Raw genomic sequence first — 20,861 nt, 5'->3', positions numbered from 1 at the left:
AGAATCCCTTTTAACTGTCAGTCTGTCATTCCCATCAAACTGCACCAAGCCCTGTGCTGGTGTAAAACCTCCCTGCCCAAGCACCACTTCTGCCCACCACATCCAGAGGGCAGGAGCAGAGGGGCACCAAACACAGCTGAGCTTCCTCCACATGCTCCAGGCAGTGCCAGCTCTACCCCAGCCCAGGTTCTGTGGAGCTGCATCCCATCACAAACACTGGGGAAGGGAAATACTGAGAGGCACATTTTACTGTGACTTGACAGGAATTATTACTAAAGTTGTGACACCTCCGTGGTGACAACACAACAGCCATTAAAATTCTCTTCAATATTACTGCAAAAGTGCATGGAAAAGGAGCCAGGGACTGCTGAGGAGTCAGGTGACATTTTATTCTTCCATTTCAGAAGATTTAAAATGCAACTTCCTAGTAAAATCTTGGTCAAGAACAGCAACCAACCTCTTGCCTTGCTGGAGAATTATTACCTGGTTATTCTGTCCATCTGTAAGGGAGAAATGAGCCAGCAGGGCGTGGGATCCCAGAGCCAGAGGGATCCCCTTCAGGCTGCCATGAGGAAACTCCTCCAGTCCGTGGATTCCACATAATGTTCAGGAACAAAGCACTAGCATGGTCAGAAAACAACAACTTCTAAGATCTTTTTTGCATGCTGCCTCTGACTGCTGGGCATGCAAAGCAGAGCAGAAACAACAACCAGATGAATACATTCCTGTCTGCTTAATTCCTGCTTTTTGGTGCAAAACCTACGAGGTCAGTGGCTCAAAGCCTGCTGGAAATCCTTGGTGAACTGTTCAGTTAAAATCAAACTTCCTTCTTCAGGTCTTTAATCTATCACTGATGTAATTCAAGTATCCTAAAAAGAGAGGGAATTTAGGATAGCAGCATTTTTAGCATTCCATTCTGCAAGTTGTTCTTATTACACAGATAAAGAGGAAAAAAACCTACCTGGGTTTTCCCAAAACCTGTGAGAAGTTTTATGTTCTCTTAAAGGAAGAAAAGATTTCAAAGGAATGTCAGTATCACACTTGATAATCATTTTAGAAATAAGCAAAATAAGCACAAATACATTACCTACAAGTTTAAAGGGTTAGTCAAATCAAAGCCAAGGCTCTCCCCAACAGTCTGATGGATGTACCTCCAGTAACCTGATAACTTCAAATGTTATTACACATTAATCAGTGAAAAATACACTCAAAATAATCAGGTCCATTTACACAGAATGAGCCTTTCCTAAACACCAGCAATGAAAAGCAAACTCCAACAAACTTGGAGTGCAAGAGATGCGTTTTATTGTATGCCTGTTACGATGAGTAACACATTTAGAAATAATAATCCCACAGAACAGTGACAATCTTATTTTACAGCGTGTACATCATTTTTTACAGCCACATAAAACACGTATTTGTCTAAGAGATTTCCCAAATTTAACTTTCTGAAGTTTAGAAATATAAAAAAAATTTTTTCTCAAGGAACTGATTCTCATCTGGTGCAAAAAACAAAATATGAACATTATCTGGAACACAAAGCCACAATATAGCATGGAGTTACAATTTCTCATGTGAACAGCTGTGTGCAAACATGAAGCAACTAAAAAAGTAAAAAATACACATTATATGCATAACATTTATGACCAGGTTTTTCATTAAATAGCCCTAGACCAGCTCGTTATATAAGCGCCATTGGATCTGCAGCATGCTAACACAAAGCATTTAAAGGGATGCATATTTTAAATGTATACACTGTAAACTCAAGATCCACCTCCAGACTCTAGTGGCAGCAGATTTTTCTGGTTAAATACTGCATATATACTTTCTTACAGATTGAAAATGCATGTTTATAGCATGGTATAGATCTTTTTTTTAAAAGAATCGATTAAAAGGTGCAATTTTATGTCTATATGGAAAATTTCCTATTAGGAGGTAGGACAGTAATTGTCATACCTGTTAAAACACTGCCCTAAAACTCTTCTAAGTACTTTGAGTTTTAATTAAAAAAAACCTCTACAGTTTTCAACTGTTTTTAATATTCTTTTTAAAGAAGATTTTTTTTAAAGTAGCGAGAAGGAAAATTAGTGTTGAGTCACAACACTATGAGCTGCATCCATTTTATCCTTAAAAAAAAGTCAAATTCAAAGTTAATTTTGTTATATGTGCCATACTGAACAACATTCAACTGTAGTTTCAGATAAAAAAAGGGAAATTATATACATATATATCTTTAACCCTAGCACCAGAACACCACCTCTGAGACCATAACATAGTGCTCTATTTCAAACATCAAATCCTGCAATTAAATAGGTTAGCAGCTTTGAAAACCAGTAAAAAAATGCTTCTTGGACCTAAACTAATAAAGGAAACCAAAAAGTTTCCTGATGAAATGTTAAAAAAAAAAAAAAATCAAACCAAACAAGGGACAACCCCCCCAAATTTGAGCAGTTCTGGAATTCCATTTCTAGGCACAATTAAAACGTTGTGATGAAGTGACTCGACTAAACCCCTCCCGTTCCAAACTGCCCAAGAAGTGCAGGCTGGGCTGCTCTGCAAAGCCCCTGGAACTCACCCCCACAGCTCTGCTCTGTCCTCTGTACCCAGCAATGGGAAATACTATTCACCTGAAGACATTCATCCATCCTTCTGCAAATTTAAGACATTCATCCATCCTCTGCATTCTATAGTGCTCTTTAGGTTCTGAGAAGCAACAATCATAGGGCTACGAGATCCCCTGCCAACCCTAATACTTTTAAGACTTTTAATACAAAGAATGTAAAGTTATGGTTTAATATCAAGCTTTGAAACCAGGAGAAACAGTTCGTGAGATTTGTTTTTTCCCCAGTGAGGTTACCACAGTTCCCAGCCCAGCTCCCTGCGGGGCTGCCGAGTCACAGGAGGGCCTCCTTGTGGTGCCTCATGATGTGCTGGTTCTTCTCGGAGGGCCTGCGGAAGCCCTTCTTGCAGTACTCGCAGCGGTGGGGGTAGTCCTTGGTGTGGATGGAGATGACGTGGCGCTTGAAGCCCGACGCGTCCGTGGTGCTGTACTCGCAGTACTGGCACTGGTACACCTTCCTCCCGCTGTGCGTCTTCATGTGCTTCTTCAGTTCGTTCTGCTGCCTGAAGCCCCTTTTACAGCGTTTGCATTTAAAAGGCAGGTCCTTGGTGTGAACGGAGAGGATGTGGCCGCTAAGTACAAAAGGGTCTGAGGTTTTGAAGTCACAGTGCCTGCACTGGTGGATCTTTTTGCCTTTGTGGGTCTCGCTATGCTTCTTGAGCTCGGAGGGCCGGTGGAAGCCCTTCTCGCACACCTCGCACTTGTGGGGGAAGTCCTTCGTGTGAACCGAGATGATGTGTCGCTTCAGGTCACTGGAATTGGTGCTCTTGTGGTCACAGTGGGGACACTGGTGAGTCTTGTGCCCTTGGAACAACTCCATGTGCTGCTGCAGCTCCTTCTCGTCGGCGAAGGCCTGGGGACAGTGCTCACACTTAAAGGGCAGGTCGGTGCCGTGTTTGGTTTTGATGTGAGTTTTCAGGTTGGACTGGTCAGCACACCTGAACACACAGTGCTGACACTGGTATGGCTTTTCCCCCGTGTGGGTCCTCATGTGCTTTTTCAGCTCCGAGGGGTGGCGGAATCCCTTCCCGCACTCCACGCACACGTGGGGGAAGTTCTTGCTATGGACTGCCAGCAGATGTCTGTTGAGGAGCCCCTGCTCTGCAGTCTCATAGTCACAATATTTGCACTTGTGTAGCTTGGGCTCCTTGTCCCTCAGGATGAGTTTATTGGAACTCAACGGGCTCGCTTCTCGGTATCTTCTCGTGTACTCCGTAAACTCGTGCGTTTTATCAACCTTATTTATAAGTTTATGACTTTCCAGGTGATTGTGGAAACTTACTTTTTTGTTAGTTGTAAAGTCACAGTCCGTACACTGGTACTTCTTCTTGATCATATGATCAGGATGGTTCTTCATATGCCTTTTCAAGAATCCTCTGGATTTAAATTTTTTCCCACAAATATGACAAGGGTAAACTGTTAAGGGCTGTCCATCAGGACCTATTATAACAGCTGTTTTTAAACAAACAAAAACAAGTTATGAAGGAAACACATTTACTGATGAAGAAGTTTTAAATCAGCCAAGTGCTGTTCAGATTCATGCACTTACACTTGCAGCAGAGAGAATGGTTCAGTAGTTTAAAACCAACCAATCCACAGCACCTACAGTTTATATCATTTTAGGAACTGCTCCACAGATCAGGAATTATCACATGTGCAGTGAATATAGCCATGGTTACTCTCTAACAGCTTGCAACATTCCAATGAATTGCATCAGCCCTGAGTGTACTGACTCTCAACAGCAAAAATATGACATTTTCTATGCACAGAACTGGAGGGGGGAAGGACACAGGAAATATGCAAATCATCATTTAGAGCTTTTAATTGTGCATCAGCTTCACAAAGAGAAAAGGAATAGTGCAGGAGTACGTGGCACTCCATGACAATACCGTCACCATCCAGTGTTTACCTGTTTGCCATTGCCTGGCCTCTCCTCTCCTCCTTTTCTTGGCTTTTTGTCTGAGCACTCTATTAGTGCCAATGCTATCACAAATCTGCAGGTACTGTGTTGCATTACCGTTTTTGTTTTCTAATCGTGTATCCAAGTTATTTCCTAGGAACAAAAATTAGACACCAAAAAAAACCTTAAACAACTTGTTTCTTTGGGACTGGCGACTGGAATTGCACAGCAGCATTTTAAAAACAAGTACTGCCCATTCTTCTACCATGAACATGCATACAGAAGGAAAGTGCCAATATAAAGCACTATCTATCTTTCCTGGGAAAAGTCAGGAATGCAATTGTTTAAACACTGATTCATTTTTAAATTTATTCCTTGACTTCTCCTTACTTCTCAAGATATAAATTTCTTATGAGTTATGCTTGTTGTTCCCTTTTACTTAACTTGTTTTTACTTCTTAAGAGCTGCATTATCCCTTTTCTGTCTGCAAAGCTGCATTAAAAACCTGGCAGTGCCTCCCAACTTCCCCACCCCATCCAAAGCCTGCAGACATCTAGAACTGTTTTAATTCAAAAGAGTAGAGGAAGGCTGTGGAGTCCTTCCATACAGAGTTCCCTGGCACAAAAATGCCCATTTTCAAGGACAGCACAGCAGTTTTAAAGCTGCTACAAGTTCTCACCTGCCGCTTGACCATCCTCGTATCTTCGGGGAAGCCTTCTTTCATCTCCTGCAGAAAATGGTATTTTAGTCACTATCAAATAAAATTCTTGGTAAAGATGACGGCTTTGAAAGTCTGATAATGAGAGAAAACTAACTTAGCTAATAAATAACAGCTTAACACCATCCAAAGGGAGATGTGCAGCTCACAATCAGCTCAGTGTTCTGCAATCATGAGCCCCGGGAAACAAAATCCCACCTTTGTGAAGAGTTAACATCCACTAAATCTGTGGCTGCATGCTTACCATGCTGGCTTTCCTGCTTTGCTAAATCAACATGCTTCTTTCTGCAGACTTTTAACCTCATGTATCAGCTCAGATACCAATCCAGAGGTTATCTGCAATGTTCCCAGGATGTTATCTTCCTGGAGCAGGACCAGGCAGAGAAGAGGGCTTGGCCCTGATCAGCCTCTCAGCACTGGTCTACATGAGGCCCTGCAGAGTTCTGGGACACGTACCAGAATACTTCAGAGTACATTCCTCATTCTGCACTGGAGTGTCCACTGCTGTGTGCCAAAGCTCTGTGGTCCTGAACCATTTCATCAACCCAACGGCTGAGCCCCCTTATCTCACCAGGGAACTTTAACTGACTTGGTTACTTGATGGTAACACAAACCACAGATGACCTGATACCCTCTGAACAAACATTTCACACCAACAACATCCAAGCAAACAATGTAAAAGAACAGACAGAATACAGAATGTATCCTAAGACACTTCCACTAATTGAACCACGGCTGCAGTTTCTAACCCCAAGGACCAACAGGCTTAAGATACATAAACTGAAACTATTAGAAACATTTATTCCTACTTAAAGTTCTTCCCCCTTCCCCCCAGCTAATGTAAGATCCTTAAGGCTGTTGCTGTTGTAAGACCTTCAACAGCCAACATTGACCAGCAAACCCCACGTACTCCCCACTCTGAGCTGGGAACAGAACAGCACAAAACCCTCCTAACAGCTCCCCCTCTTACTTCCTGAAACAAAACACCCAGCAATCCACTCCTTGTATGACAGAGACCAGAAGGAGCTGCTTCCAAAGCCCCAGAACAAGATGAGAGACCATCCTGTTTGCCCAGAGGTTCTGGAAGCTGGATGAGGGAGGGAATAATGGAAGGGACTGCCAGGAAACACAGATTCCTACCGTAAGCAGCAGCCCAAGCAACAGGGACAAACGTTTTATTCACGCCAGAGTCCTCCAGCTGGGTGTCTGGAAGGGATGTAGCTTCTTCTTCCCCTACAATAACTTCCATATAAACTTCATCTGCTATTTCAGCACAGCCTGGATGAGGGGAGAAGAATAAATCTTTAATTTGATTCTGCTCATCCTGACACTTCCTGCACTTAATCTGCTCTCACTCTGCTTGATTCCAGTTATAAACTGCTTTTCTTCCTCTGGCATTTAGAACCACCCCTACCCTTAGGCAATCCTTTCTTATTCAGACAGCCCTTAAACAGAGAAAACATGTAACAATAAATAGAAATCCCAAGCAAATACCAACAGAATTTCAACTATGCAAACTTACAAACTTGGAATTGATGGTATTTGCCACTTTGCCAGAAAGCTGCTGCATTCACAGGAGGAAAACAGGAAAGTGAAAGTTTGACTGACCTCATTAACTTTATCCATGGACACATTAAATTTAATATAAATAATGAAATGAGTGCATACAATATGCACAAAGTGCATTATCCACATCACTTCAAAACAATATTAGCCTGTTCTTTTTTTTAAAGGAAGATGAGCTTAGTTTTCTACTATTTCAGACTGATTTTAATTTCTTTTAGAAGAAATTAAAAATGACCTTGAGAACGATGGTTAAATTGGTGCACAAATAGCACGAGAAACAAAAATGGTTCTTGTGATGCTTACTGATATCTTCATCTTCCTGAGAAGAGTCCTTAACAGCCATGTAAACCATCTTCTCTCGCTGCATTCTCCCCACACCTCCTTGTTCAATCACTCCAGCTACAGAATGGCCATTGTGAAAGTCACTCTCAGTGACAATTTCTGTCCCACCTTTAACAAAAAGAAATTACACACATTAAGTAAATGTGAGCAAAGCCATTGTTAAGATTAATTAAGTATTTTTTTCTTATTTACAACAAAACTTGGTTTTCATTAAATTCCAATTCAGTGTTTTCACATCCAGGTCTGCCATAAAACCAGGCAGGTTTGACACTCCAGAACAGAGGAGGAAAAAGGTCTGTCAGAGTGTCCTGATAAATTCCAGCCTGAACAACCACTGCCCACAAATGTCCCCTTCTACAAAACACTCCACTCACTGCGTTACATGGAATTAAACAAACAAAAATACCCTGAGACACATTATACTACTGAAGAATAAAGAGAATTTAAAGGTACCTATTTCGACATCATCCTCAGCTTCAGCTTTAAATATGTACACTTTGATAACTTCTGAGCCAAACCCATCATCTTTGGCAACGTCATCATTTGCCACCTCAGTGCTGATCTTCAGGGGGGTGCTGCCTATGTGGTCCAACTTCTCTCCAACATCATCCACTGCAGAGACAAGAGAACAGGGATGAGCTTCAAACACAGCTGCAGAAGCCAAAGTAACCAGCAGCATGATTTTCTCCACTCTTCTCCCCATGTTTGTATTCATAAGTGGCCTTTACAAAACAGTTCATCTCAAGGAACTTCAAGGAGATTCCAGAAGTTCAGTATCATTTCATGGCAAGTCAGGAAACACAGCAGGAATTACAGAATGAAGGACACAAGAGGGAGCTTGTCATAAAAGGGAATGAGGTAACTGGTTGTGGCTGAAACTATTACGCTTAAAGAACAAAAATGTATCAATAATTAAAATTAACCACCTGTCCAATAATGTTAAACGTTAACCCAGAATTGCCTGTACAGTCTAAGGGTCCCCCAAAGTTTCAGTACTCTGACACACAGGTGACTAAAATTTAGTAGCTGAAACTCTTGTCAAGTGTGACAACTTGGAGAATATGTCCAGTTAAAGTGTGCATCAAAAACGTGGTATCTTCGCCCTAAATTATGATTTTAACCCCCCTTTTCACTTGAAAATATATTAAATGAAGATTATTGTATAATATACAGCTGATTAAAAGATGCAATGACAATAAACCCAAATCCTGCCATGTGAGATTGACTTCCCATCCATTATGTACACAACTCAGTCACTGATAATTTGGTATTTCTGTAACAAAGAATACACTCACACTACTGAAAGCAGCACTATTTTGGGAACAGGGGCATTCACAGATGGCCACAGATTTATCCCAAATTGCCAGCACAGAGGCCACTGATCTAGGCATCCTTCTGACAAATGCACCACCACACTTCTCTTGGGGGATAAAATTAGCTCCTGTGCAGATGGGCAGCACAAACCTGTGCAATGCTCAACACCCACTGCAGTGCCCTAAATAGAGGAGAATTCCACAGAATGGAGACAAAACCTGAATGAAACACATTCCAGGGAAGCAGCAATTTACTGCACACGTAACAATAAAATATGTGCAGTGGGGAAGAAAGTCCTGGCAATGAGCACTGAAGTGGCAGCAGCTTCCATGACTTGATGGATCCCGAGGGCTCGGATCCCAGAGGGAATGATGCTCACCTGGGGGATGCAGTGCCCCCAGTCCCTCCCAGTTTCCTGCCCCAGTGCAGTGGGGGCTGCTCTAAACACCACTGGGCTAAACTGGAGTTCCTGAAGCTTTGAATCCTCCAGGCAGTCCAAGGAAGGAGCAGATCCCCCTCCTGCAGCAGGGCAGGAATCCACTCCAGCAATCCCAAACTAAGCCCTTCCCACCCCCAGACAGGAGCCCATGGAACACCATCCAACTCCCACAGCACTGAGGAGCCTCATTTCTGCCTCACCAACCTTGGGCTGCAGCACATGAAGACAGGACTTACTGAGGACAGAGCCAGACAAGTGTAGGTAAGTACAAGGAAGTATTTCTTGTCATTTCAGAACCTCTCTAGAGTATGTATTCTGATGAAGATTAAATGGAAAACCTTTTAAAAATGCTCTTTTAGCTGGCGGTTTTTTGTATGTAACAGATTAAGTCCATTGCTGAGAAAACATCAAACTTGGATGAGGAGAATAAAAATTTCCTCTGGAAATCGTTTTTTAAAATAAAAACCATTCTAAATCTCTACTAAAACTGATGCTAAGCAACATCATCAGTTTAATCTGGGAGTCTGACATGTAGTGCATGCTGCCCAAGTTTACCAGCACCAGGTTATTTGCACCCCTTTATACCCAGCTGGGAGAGTTACAGCATCTGCTGTAGCAAACTGACACTTGTTATGCTGCCAGGGTGGAGTTATGAGAAGAGAGGAAAAGTGGAGATGCAAAAATACACTTATTTTGGAAAGAGTTATTTTCATACATTTACTATGCTGGAATTTATTAATGACCATTTTGTTTCTGCAAGGCTTTTAACATTGATAAAAGTTTCTTATCAATATTCAAAATGATAAATATATGTTTAATTTCAGCACAATGACAACTTGCCCTGCATGTCTGAGTCTCTGAAGGACTGCAGGTAACTCACAGTGATTGTACACAGAGCTGTATGACCAGAAGTGCTGCCAAACCCCAGAGAGAACAATTCAGAGCTTACTGACTGTAGTAACTGTTCCTGTGCATTTAGAACTGGGAGGTGGTAATAAAGTTATTCTCAACAAATTTAGAAAGGGGAGGTGGTAATAAAGTTATTCTCAACAAATTTAGAAAGGGGAGGTGGTAATAAAGTTATTTTTGAATCTGCAACTCAAGCAACACCAACTTTTTCCAAACTCCTAAATGGTATAATATTGTAACACTGTAATTATCAGTTTAACAGAAATCAGTATTTCTGTATAGGGAGGTTATTTAACAACAACTTTCTGCTGGACAGGGGGGTAATCAAATATGTGATAAGTTTTCTCTATGGTAAAATTTCCAACGATTTAACTACTATTTAAGTGACTGTTGTGTCCACTGTGGAACTGGTGAAATAATGTAAGAAAAACACACACAATTTCAGACAGGTGCCTTACCAGGACACCAACTGCAATGCAACAAAGATTACATAAAGGAAATAATGAGGAATTTTTAAATTTTTATAAGCATATTTTCAGAAAAACCTGAATATTGCATGTACACTTCTGGACTGTGTTTTACCATTTCAAATAAAGACCCCAAATTTTCAATATCCTCTAAAAAAAATGGGAAGACCTGACTTAGAGGGCAAACTTACAACTGTACTTTTAAAATCTGTGGTTACTCCCACACTGTCAACCATCCTGTGGATATTCAAAGATCTTCAGTCTTTACAATTTAAGCTTAAAAAAATGAAACCTATTAAGAAGTCTCTGTATCCAGAGCCTCTGAAATGACTTTTCTATAAAAAGAAATGTGTAATACAATGAAATTTGGAAAATATGAACTGGATCGAGAAAATGACACCAATACAAACTGTTATCTGTAGGATGTTGGCTTTTGTTTCAAGTACCACAACAAAACACTGAATTGGCAGTTGCTACTGCTTAAATTGCTGTCTTAAATGAAGGGAATTTCAGGATTTCCATCTATTTTTTAAACCCATTTGTGTAACAGGAAAGCAATCAACACAGCAAGACAAATAATGTTTGTCAGGTTACAAAATACTACTTGCTTAAAAGCAGATCATGAAAATATTCTATTGTCTAAATAATAAGACTTCAATCACTGCTGTCCCATCAGGGCTAAATTATCTGCTGCTCTTCCCAGGGATGGCTCACAGGAACAGGAATGTTTGTGTCAATGGAATGTCAAAGTGCCTTCCAGACCTACTTATCCACCAGAAGTGCTACATATTATTACCTTGTCACTTAAAATTGCCTGGAAAAACACAACAGAGAACCCTTACAAATATATGCTGAATCCTCCTGAATAAACAAGGTTTAAAGGAAAACTCAGCACAGTTCCAGTGTTAACTTACCTTCCTTGGCTGTTTTCAGGTGTGTGATGTCCAGATTCACCGTGGATTGCCAGCTCCCAGTCCATGTGATGCCTCAGCATGCACTATGCTGGTGAAATCACACCCACCACAGGAGCCAGAGGGGAACACGAGGGCAAGATAAGTCCCAGCTTTGACAAGTCTCCGTATTTTCTAATCTCTGATCTACTCATGTCCCGTGAAATAGAGGAGCAGGAACACTCAAATGCTCAGCAAATGATGCGACACTGTACTGTAAGACACTGGAAAGGAGGCGTTGGTGGCACGGTACCTTACCCCCGGGGCCAGCTCCAGGGTGGATGGGTCTGTGGTGGGATGGGGGCACCAGCACAGTGCATGGGGGCCGGCACACGGGCGGGGGCTGGCAACCCGCCGGGGTCTGAATATCGCAAACCTGAAAAACAAAAGAGGGGATGCTTTCAGCGCCAGCCTGCCCAGCCCTGCCCACGGCGCTGCCACAGCCCCCTGCCAGCCAGGCAGCCAGGGCAGTGTGGGCCCAGGGCAGTGACTGTCCCCCTGTGCTGGCACTGCCGGGACACCTCCAGTCCTGGGGGCAGGTCTGGCCCCTCAGACAAGAAGGACATTGAGGGCCTCAAGGTGTGCCAGGGGAGGTTTAGGTGGGATATTGGAAAAATAGTGGAGTCCCCATTCACAGAAGGATTTAAAAGCCGTGCAGACGTGACACTCAGGGACATCATCAGTGGTGGCCTTGGCAGTGCTGGGCTAAAGGCTGGACTTGATGTTAAAGGTCTTTCCCAACCTCAACAATTCTATTACTGCCTCAATTTATGTAAATGAGCACTTAGAACAAAATCCTAGATCAATAATGCAGCTTCCAACTGTGACTATTCAGGCACACCAGGATTATAGACACAAATAATGTGCTGCAAACCAGGGCTCAGACTGGCTTTGGAACGCTGCAAACACCATGGGTGGGGTGGAGAACACCTGACAAGACCAGCAACGTGTCAGACACACCTGGGGCCATCAGGTAACTGGAAGTTTAAGATGCTCTGGTCTAAGTGCAGCCATCAACAGCAGCAATGCTACTTCTGTGCATCAGAAGGAACTCCCAAGAGGGCTGTACTTACAATGGCAAGGGTGCAGTGGAAATAGCGCAGTTACAAATACAACTCAGCTCAAGTACTCTGTCAGAAAGGAGCAATTTGTTCAGTGAAACAACTGACTGTGAAAATGGGGTTCCTTTAGTTACAAAAACACACAGGATTTTTTATTGTATGTCTAAATTGATTTAAAGGTTCATTTTTTTAGTTCTTTTTTAAAAAAACCCTCTTTTTGACTTCTACTAGTGATGTATGGTATTAATGCTTTAAAAATCATTGCTGTTTATGCATGAGGGACATAAATGCTATGAAAGATTGAAATCATGAACCAGTAGTGTCCTCTGTCATGAAATTTTTAATAAATGCAACTTGTTGTGAACAGACACTTCGACACACTTGGCATTGCCATTTTTAACATACTGCTTCTGACTAAATAAAACCTGCTTTGACCTATTCACATTTCAATAACTGATTTGGAGAAGTAAAAAATTTAAAATTAACTATCACACATTTTATCAACTTTGTGTAACAGTAACAACTGGTACCTTAGGTCTAATTTAACCAATGAGTAAACACAATACACTCAAGGTCCCTTCAGCATCTTGCACTCCACAGGTAGCACAGGATCACACAGCTCCCTTGGAGTTAATGCTGTGTGGGAACTGGAATGGGGAGCCACTTCCCAGCGTCCATGAGCCAATCAATTAATGCACATGACCCCCTGATGCCAAATTCATCCCCAAACAGCACAGCAGACAATGAAATGCCAATTATAATTTTTAATACACTAAACAAACCATATTTTGTGGACACACTGAGAAAACTTAAGAGTCAGAGATCTTAAAAACCAATTTCTTTGTGGATTCTCCTGATTAAACCCACCATGCTGTTTTCACATAAATTTGTGTAACATTGTAAAATATCTGTGTTGGGGTTTTTTTGAAGTGGCTTACTCAAAATAAATGGAATGTTTAACTTTCCAAGGTGTTTCTCTTCATTTCCTGTAACATCTAGTTTCAGAAACACAAACATACACACTCACTCACTCCACAGCACCAAAGTCCTGCTCTTTCTTGCTGTACCAACAATAATGGATCCTGCACCAAAAATCCCCAATCCAGACACCAAGACTGAACTGGGCACCAGCCTGTTCTCTGAGCGTTCCAGGATGGAGCGAGGCAAGAGTCCAGTTACAGAAACATCTCCCCACCAGACCACTCCTACTTCAACTACTGCCTGTTTGCATCTACCTCTGTTGAACTTACAAGATATCATTAAGTAGTCTTCAGATGTGCTCTTGCCATCATCATCCTCCTCTGTCTTGATGGTGACTGTGGAGCCAGGCACGGTTCCAGCTGCTTGGATGACCGCCTCCGAGTCCGAGTTGGTCACCAGCACCTCCTCGGACACCATGGTCGGGGAGTTGGCTGCGGACACCGAGTCCTGCACCACGTGCTCCAAGTGCCCCTCGGGGCCCGTGACGAGGTCGGCCACGAACACCTGGTCGGGCACTCGGACGGTTTCCGTGATGAGGTCAGGAGCCAACACGTGGTCACTGGTGTCCAGAGCCTCCTCGATGGCCACGTCGGCCTCCAGGACAGAGTCGGGCACGATGACGCCCTCGGTGACGACGTCGGTCTCCGTGATGATGTCGGGCCCTTGGACCACCTCGGCTGCCAGGCCGTGATCCAGAGGGATCCCGTCATCCGTGACCACGTCCGACACCAGGACAGCCTCGGGCACCGACACCACGATGTGGTCCCCGTCGATGTGGGCAGTGCCAGCCATTCCAGCCACTGCGGAACAAGGGCGAGCGAGGGGAAAATGTTACAAGCACTGCACCAGCAATGGGCTCATCTAAGGGTGGAATTATCACAGAGACACGTCAAGCACAGACCTAACACAGCTGCCCCTTTGCAACATTCTGCATTTTGCCCAGGAAAATCACCCAGAGCTGTCTGGTTTCTACAAATCAAGAGAACCACAACATGCCACTTCAAGACATCATGTGGAGTTGGCCCCAAACTCAGGTTTTACAACACTGATCTCTTAAAAACTACAGCCCAATTTACTATCTAGTCTTTCTCTGGTTTTGAAATTCCAGTTAGAAAACATGTCATTACACAGCAATTTGAACCTTTAGAGAATTCTTGCATGAGGCTGAAAGTGTGGTAACAAGCCATTAATTGCTGCTCCAATGAAGGACTCTCATCCTTTAGACTGCATGGGCCTTGAGAAAAATAAATACTCAGCTGTTTGCAATATTTATAGCACAATTTCCAACAAGTTGCCACATCACAAGGAATGGCTAGAGGTGGAAACCTGGTTTGCATTAACAGCCTTGACTGGCTGACATAACAAAGATGCACAGTGAATTATTTTAACACACACATAAACAGCAGTTTTAATCTTAATGAACAAGACACTCAAGAAAATGGTTCTTATCAGAATGAAAAAAATTAGCATTATTCAGTACTGTACTGAAGTGCAATTATCTTGGTACAGTCTGAGGGGCATTAATTCATGTTAGAAGACATGGTCCTTCCCAACACTTGAGAAGGTCATCTCCTGGATTTTACTCATTATTTTAATAGTTAAAATGTTTACCAAAATCCTGCATAATCATAGTGTGAGGCATTTTGGATTCTTGTGTTTGCAATCCCAAACTTCCGCCACCTGGATCCATATTCGGCTTGAGTGCATTCACAGAAAACTGCAATAAAAAAAAGGGAGAATTTATCTTCAACAGTGTTATTTTGCTGATTAGTTTTACTGGATTAATGTGTCACACTGACAAACACAGAGAAGTATTTACCCAAAAATTCAAGAAAAGAATACTCAGCACTTTGCACAATTCACTTTGCTTTAGTATTTTGTTTTCTACCTCAGCACATTAATATGCATTAGGAACTGTGCACACAGAAGTCACCTTTGCTCTGCCCACCTGTCTTGGGGATGCTGAATCTCCTTGTCAAGGTACAGCTGCACAGCCACTGGCAGAGCAGGAGGCAGCAGGTCACATTTCTCTGACAGAGTTTCCACACGAGGGCAGGAGAAATCTGCATTCCAACACTTATCTGCAAGTGGGAGAATTCTGAATTCTCTCACAATTTGCTGCAATTCAAAGGATTTTACCCAAGTTCTCAGTGCAGATGAAGGGACTCCACAGAAGCAGCTACAGGTGCACAGAGCTCAAGGTCTGCACAGGTGAGAAACATCTGGCCTAAAGAATTCTCTGTTGCACAAGACTAAAAGCTTGGACTCTCCTGCCCTCTGGTATTCAAGAATGAGAAAATGTGACAGTATCACACAGAAAATGAAGAGTTCTGGAGTTGTTGGAAGTGAACAGAGCTGAAACTCAGAACTACACGAACCGGGAGGTGCAGAGAGGAACAGGGAGTACAAACACTTGTATGAGACTCAGAACTGGTCCTTTCACTGCTGCAGCACCAACCTGGGCTTTGCTCTTCTGGATCTCACAAATTACCACCACCCTACCACAAGAATTCGGTAAGTCTGAGCATCTAAATCCAAACCAGGAGAGAAACTGCCATGACTTTGTGGTAGAACATACTGGACAACACCACTGCAATGAGATCCACCACGACAGTCAAGAGCCAGCACAGCCAAGGGGAGTAACAGAACAAGCCAAGCTGTAAGAACAAAGGCTCAAGTGCCCAAAATCTGAGAACCCTCCAAGGCACAACCAAGAGACCCAGGGAGAGCCAGGACCCAGCACAGCTTCTGAACTCCCCCAGACAAGGAGCAGCAAGTAGTGCCCAGTGATGGCAATTTCAAGAAAAAGCCACCAACCCACCCCAGTTTTGACTTAATGAGAATGCAAAAGACCAAAGAACTTGCAGCCCCTGCTGTGTCACTGTCAGCCTTTTAAACTTCCTCCCCACGTTATTTACTGAACCTGCTGCTCCCAAACTGTCTTCAAAGCCCCAGCAGTAACTCCTGGGGATGATGAGGCAACGTTCTTCTTGCAGAGCTACAAGAACTCCCCAGTGGGATTCTCTGATGGTGTCATAACAGACCAAGTCGGGTCTAAAGACCAGATATTATTATAAACACAAAAGTCAAACATTATCAATATGGAAAGTTGTCAAGGATTTTATTTGCTCAATTCTGCTCCAAAATCGAATTCTTTCACCATTTTAAGGATTACAGAACAGCTTCAGAAGCTCAATGCAATGCTCTATCACTCCCAAATATGGTCACAGCCACCCTAAATTCTTACAGCAGCAAATGAATACCTGCTAGTACAAAATATGATACAGTTCTAGAACATAAATGGCTAATTTAATATAACCACTTCAGAATTAATGCAATGCTCTAACATTTCCTGACCCCAGCCTTTGCACTCAGCTAATCTTTCTTTTTAAATGTAAATGGATATGAAAAATTATCTTAAATTATATTGATCTGAGACTACAGGAAGAATATGCCAGGCTTTTCTTCCATTTTTTTATTCCTTATTTTCAGATTAAATAATTAGATGCACAAATAAATTACATATTGTGCTACATGAAAACATTCAATACGAAGTAAGACTGCAATTTAAATTTAAATTTCTGCAAGGAAAGCAAATTATCACTAAAAGGAGCATTTTCCCAGTAGCCAGCAGGACTAGAAAAATCACCAAAGTTATGGGATGGCACCTTCTGTGCATGGAGTACTCTGAATCCCTTCAACCTGCCCTAAAACCAGAGATGATGAGCAACAACCCCACTGAGCTGCACCACCCCTACTGAAGTCTGTCCTTCCAAGCCCTCCCTGCAGACAAAGGACGGAGTCACAGCAATGATACGACCTCAGATTTATTTTGTGTATCCACTCTGGGGTCTCACAGGAGTGCACGGACAGCAGGAAGAGCCTTTGCTGGAAGAATCCCCCCGGATGAGGCCCAGGATTAGGGGTGTGCTCCCAGCAGTGCAGTGATGCAGTCTCACCCCCCACACAGGCAGGGGAATCTCGTTACTGGAAGCAGCAGAAATGCAGAGCAGTAATTAACGGTGGCTCTTCACAGCTTGCTCTGGAGTACACCCTGTTACACACCCACACAGGCCCAGACGGATCCATCGTGGGTTTGCAAGGAGAGAAATCAGGCAGAAAGCCACAATTCCACACATCTCCCAAACTTACCCATTCCTCTCTTGCCTCTAACTAGTAATATCTCAAGCTTTTCCTCTCAATTCCCCATCTCCTCTGGGTATTTAAAGACAGTGAAAACACCTTATTAGCATCAGCCAATAAAATATTCACTTCACAGCCTTCCATTAATATTTGCATTGATTTTTTTTAATTGCAGCATGCTCTCCTGGCCCAGCAACCAGCATGGAACCAAAGTGAAATATTTCATGAAACCTACACTGAGACTCCCAGATCAGAGTCTCAATGCTAAATTTTTAAAATTTGTCTGTATCTGAAATGGGTTTGCTTTTCTAAAAAATAACAGCTCTCCTTCTAACGAGCTTGAGGTTGATTTTAACCTAATTCAGCTCTTTATGCCAAAGCTCTTGCTGAGACAAGCAATGGATGTGAGAGCAGAAGGGGAAGAGAGATCTGACCCCTCCGTGTACAGGCAGGAACGTGACTGTAAATTGGGATTTTCTGAAGTCCAGGATAAGGGCTGGCAGTTTGGGATGACCCAACACAACTGAAAACCTGGTAAAAGCTCCCAGCATAGACATGACCTGTTCTTAGCTTACCCTTTCCATAAAATATACAAACACAACCACCAATATTGTAATTTGGGAGAAAGTTTAAGCAAACACCCTAAACAGAGAGATCTTCAGCACAGCATACAAAGGAGGAGGATAAACCCAATCCTTCAGCACCTGTGCCCTTCCCAAACAGGACGGCTTTGGTGCTCCCAAAGGAAGCTCCCAATCCCTGCAGTACCACCCAGGCATTGCTGCCCCATTTAAAATGTATTGAACATAAACAATATTTCTACAGAATGTCAATTATCCTTAAATACATGCTCTTATTTATGCAGAGTTATGAACACATTTTGTTATACCCAAAGGAATGTGGTCCTGCAGATGTTCAGCATTTACACACAGAATTATTCCCAGTATGTTCAGGTGATGCATTTTCACATAAAGCCCAATTGCATCGTCAGCCCTTAATTTCTCCTTTAAAACAGCAGATTTCGTATAAATATTATTATTATTATTATTATTATTAGTATTAGTATTTAGAATATATATTATTTCTTCTCAATAATATTATTATTTTTCTAAATAATATTTAGGTCTTGTTTACACTTGTAAAGGAAAACACGAATGGTGCTTTGTTGGTGTTTTGGATAGTCACAAACTGCGTGAGATTTTGATTAACCCAAAAGGACCAGGCTCAGATACAAAGAAATGTAACAATAAATAAAACAATGTAAGCAAAAATAAACTCATATGCAGTTGAATAATCCAAACCAGATGCTTTGTAATCACCTTATTTCTTAATATCAAGTTGAAGACGAAAAGAGAATTATCTTCCCTTATGACACTTTATGGTTTGGGTTTTTTCCTCTAATTTTTAATGCAGCAACCAACAGAAACGCAACGAGAAGACGTTAAATAGAAAAACCCAATTAATAAAATAAGGTGCAGGTTAATGCAGACCCTTCGCAGAAAACACAGCGGGTACGAAAAACCAACACATCAATTTTAAAACCCTTTATTGTGTGCCGGGGAGAACTCACGCTCTACATCCACATAAAACGCCACGGACAAAACCAGCGAGCGAGACTTTGCCTGGCTGCCTGAACCGCGCTATGGGCTCTTAACAAAAAATAACAAATAAAATAAAATAAAATAGCGGGGGGTGGCAAAATCGACATCCGCGGCAGAAACAAAACTTCCCCCGGTGAAAACCGCAGGTTCGGAGCGGCTGCTGCGCATCGCGGAGCATCCCGGCGGCTCCCGGCGCATCCCTCCATCCCTCCCTCCCTCCTCGCTCCCTCCTCGCTCCCTCCTCCCTCCCGGCGCGTGCCCGGCGCGGGCGCGCCCGCGGGGCCGCGGGGCGGGGGAGGCGGCGCGACGCGGGGACAAAGGAGCGGGAGCGGTGCGGGCGGCCCGCGGGGACGGCACCGGGAGAGCCCCGGCCCGGCGGGCACGGACAGCCCCGGCCCAGCAGGCACAGCCCGAGCCCCGGCCCGATCTCAGGCCTGCCCGCCCCGCCGGCGCGGCCCGCCCGACATCTTGTGTTCCGCCATTTTCTGCCCGCCCGCGCGGCCGCTCCGCCGCGGGGCCCGCCCGCACCGCCCTCCCGCCGCCGGGCCCGGCCGCCGCTGCCCGGCCCGCCTGCCCGCCCGCCCAACCGGCGGCCCCAGCGGCGCTGGGCCCGCAGCGCGCCCGGCCCGGCCCGGCCCCGCCGCCCCCGCGCCCGCGCCCCGGCTCACCTGTGCAGGCCCGGGGAGCGCCGGGCCCGCGGGACGCGGCGCCGGGGCCGGGCCGGGCCTGGGCCCGCTCCGCCCGCAGCCTGGGCCGGGCGGCGGCCGCGAGCACGCGCGGGCCCGCTCCGCTCCCCGCGCACGTCACGCGCGCCCCCGCGCGCCGAGCAGGCGCAGCCGCCGCCGCCCCCGCAGACCCCCCCGCACCCGCCGGGAGGGACCGAGCGGGGCCCGCACAGACACCCGGGGGGCACCCAGCGGGGCCCGCATACACAGCCCTGGGGCCGGGAGGGACCGAGCGGGGCCCGCACACACCCCCGGGGCCGGGGTGCAACCGAGCGGGGCCCGCACACACAGGCCGGAGCCGGGGGGCAACCGAGCGGGGCCCGCACACACAGGCCGGGGCCGGGGGGCACCGAGCGGGGCCCGCACACACACACCCGGGGCCGGGGGGCACCGAGCGGGGCCCGCATACACAGCCCCGGGGCCGGAAGGGACCGAGCGGGGCCCGCACACACCCCCGGGGGCACCGAGCGGGGCCCGCACACATTCCCGGGGCCGGGGGGCACCGAGCGGGGCCCGCATACACAGCCCCGGGGCCGGGAGGGACCGAGCGGGGCCCGCACACATTCCCGGGGCCGGGGGGCACCCAGCGGGGCCCGCATACACAGCCCTGGGGCCGGGAGGGACCGAGCGGGGCCCGCACACACAGGCCGGGGCCGGGGGGCACCGAGTGGGGCCCGCACACACCCCCAGGGCCGGGGGGCAACCGAGCGGGGCCCGCACACACAGGCCGGAGCCGGGGGGCAACCGAGCGGGGCCCCCACACACCCCCCGGGGCCGGGGGGCACCGAGCGGGGCCCGCATACACAGCCCCGGGGCCGGGAGGGACCGAGCGGGGCCCGCACACACCCCCGGGGGCACCGAGCGGGCCGCATACACACCCCGGGGCCGGGGGGCACAGAGCGGGCCCGCATACACACAGGCCGGGGCCGTGGGGGCACTGAGGGGGTTCCCATCCCTGCTCGGGCAGTGAAATACCTTCCTAAATAAAACACCCAAGGTTTAAATAGCCCCGGGCCTGCTTTCAGGTGTGTGAAGCTCTTTTATCAGCATGAAACCCTGAGTTACTTTGTTAAACACTAGAATTAAATATGAAGTTGAAACAATAGTAATATGTAAAAGCAGTTG

The 20,861-nt window shown here is 45.3% G+C and overlaps 1 protein-coding gene across 2 annotated transcripts; it reads right to left on the bottom strand.

Moving 5' to 3' along the window:
- Window positions 1-1,288: 1,288 nt before the first annotated feature.
- On the bottom strand, window positions 1,289-19,815 carry ZNF711 (zinc finger protein 711). Of its 2 annotated transcripts, none has more exons than XM_071569203.1 (9): window positions 19,680-19,815; window positions 14,879-14,984; window positions 13,537-14,067; window positions 7,600-7,758; window positions 7,108-7,254; window positions 6,379-6,516; window positions 5,200-5,247; window positions 4,530-4,673; window positions 1,289-4,072 (listed from the first exon to the last, which is right to left on the bottom strand). In XM_071569203.1, the coding sequence occupies exons 2-9, from the start codon at window positions 14,955-14,957 to the stop codon at window positions 2,895-2,897; spliced, it is 2,424 nt and encodes an 807-aa protein (XP_071425304.1). In that variant the 5' UTR covers window positions 14,958-14,984; window positions 19,680-19,815; the 3' UTR covers window positions 1,289-2,894. The 2 variants fall into 2 exon arrangements, with proteins under 2 accessions (XP_071425304.1, XP_071425305.1); XM_071569204.1 differs by having other exon boundaries at window positions 4,638-4,673.
- Window positions 19,816-20,861: the final 1,046 nt, after the last annotated feature.

This window comes from Pithys albifrons, chromosome 14 (assembly GCF_047495875.1).
Source record: "Pithys albifrons albifrons isolate INPA30051 chromosome 14, PitAlb_v1, whole genome shotgun sequence".
Taxonomy (NCBI): domain Eukaryota; kingdom Metazoa; phylum Chordata; class Aves; order Passeriformes; family Thamnophilidae; genus Pithys; species Pithys albifrons.
The sequence above is the reverse complement of the archived record's forward strand: the minus strand, read 5'-3'. Positions and strand labels throughout refer to the sequence as shown.

Excerpts from the sequence above, each read along its gene's own strand:
- ZNF711 (XM_071569203.1), bottom strand. The coding sequence starts at position 14,957 with ATGGATCCAGGTGGCGGAAGTTTGGGATTGCAAACACAAGAATCCAAA. Across the intron at positions 7,759-13,536 it reads AGACTACTTAATGATATCTT|TGGATGATGTTGGAGAGAAG; the intron begins GTAAGTTCAACA and ends TTGTCTCTGCAG. Across the intron at positions 4,674-5,199 it reads CGAGGATGGTCAAGCGGCAG|GAAATAACTTGGATACACGA; the intron begins GTGAGAACTTGT and ends TTTTGTTCCTAG.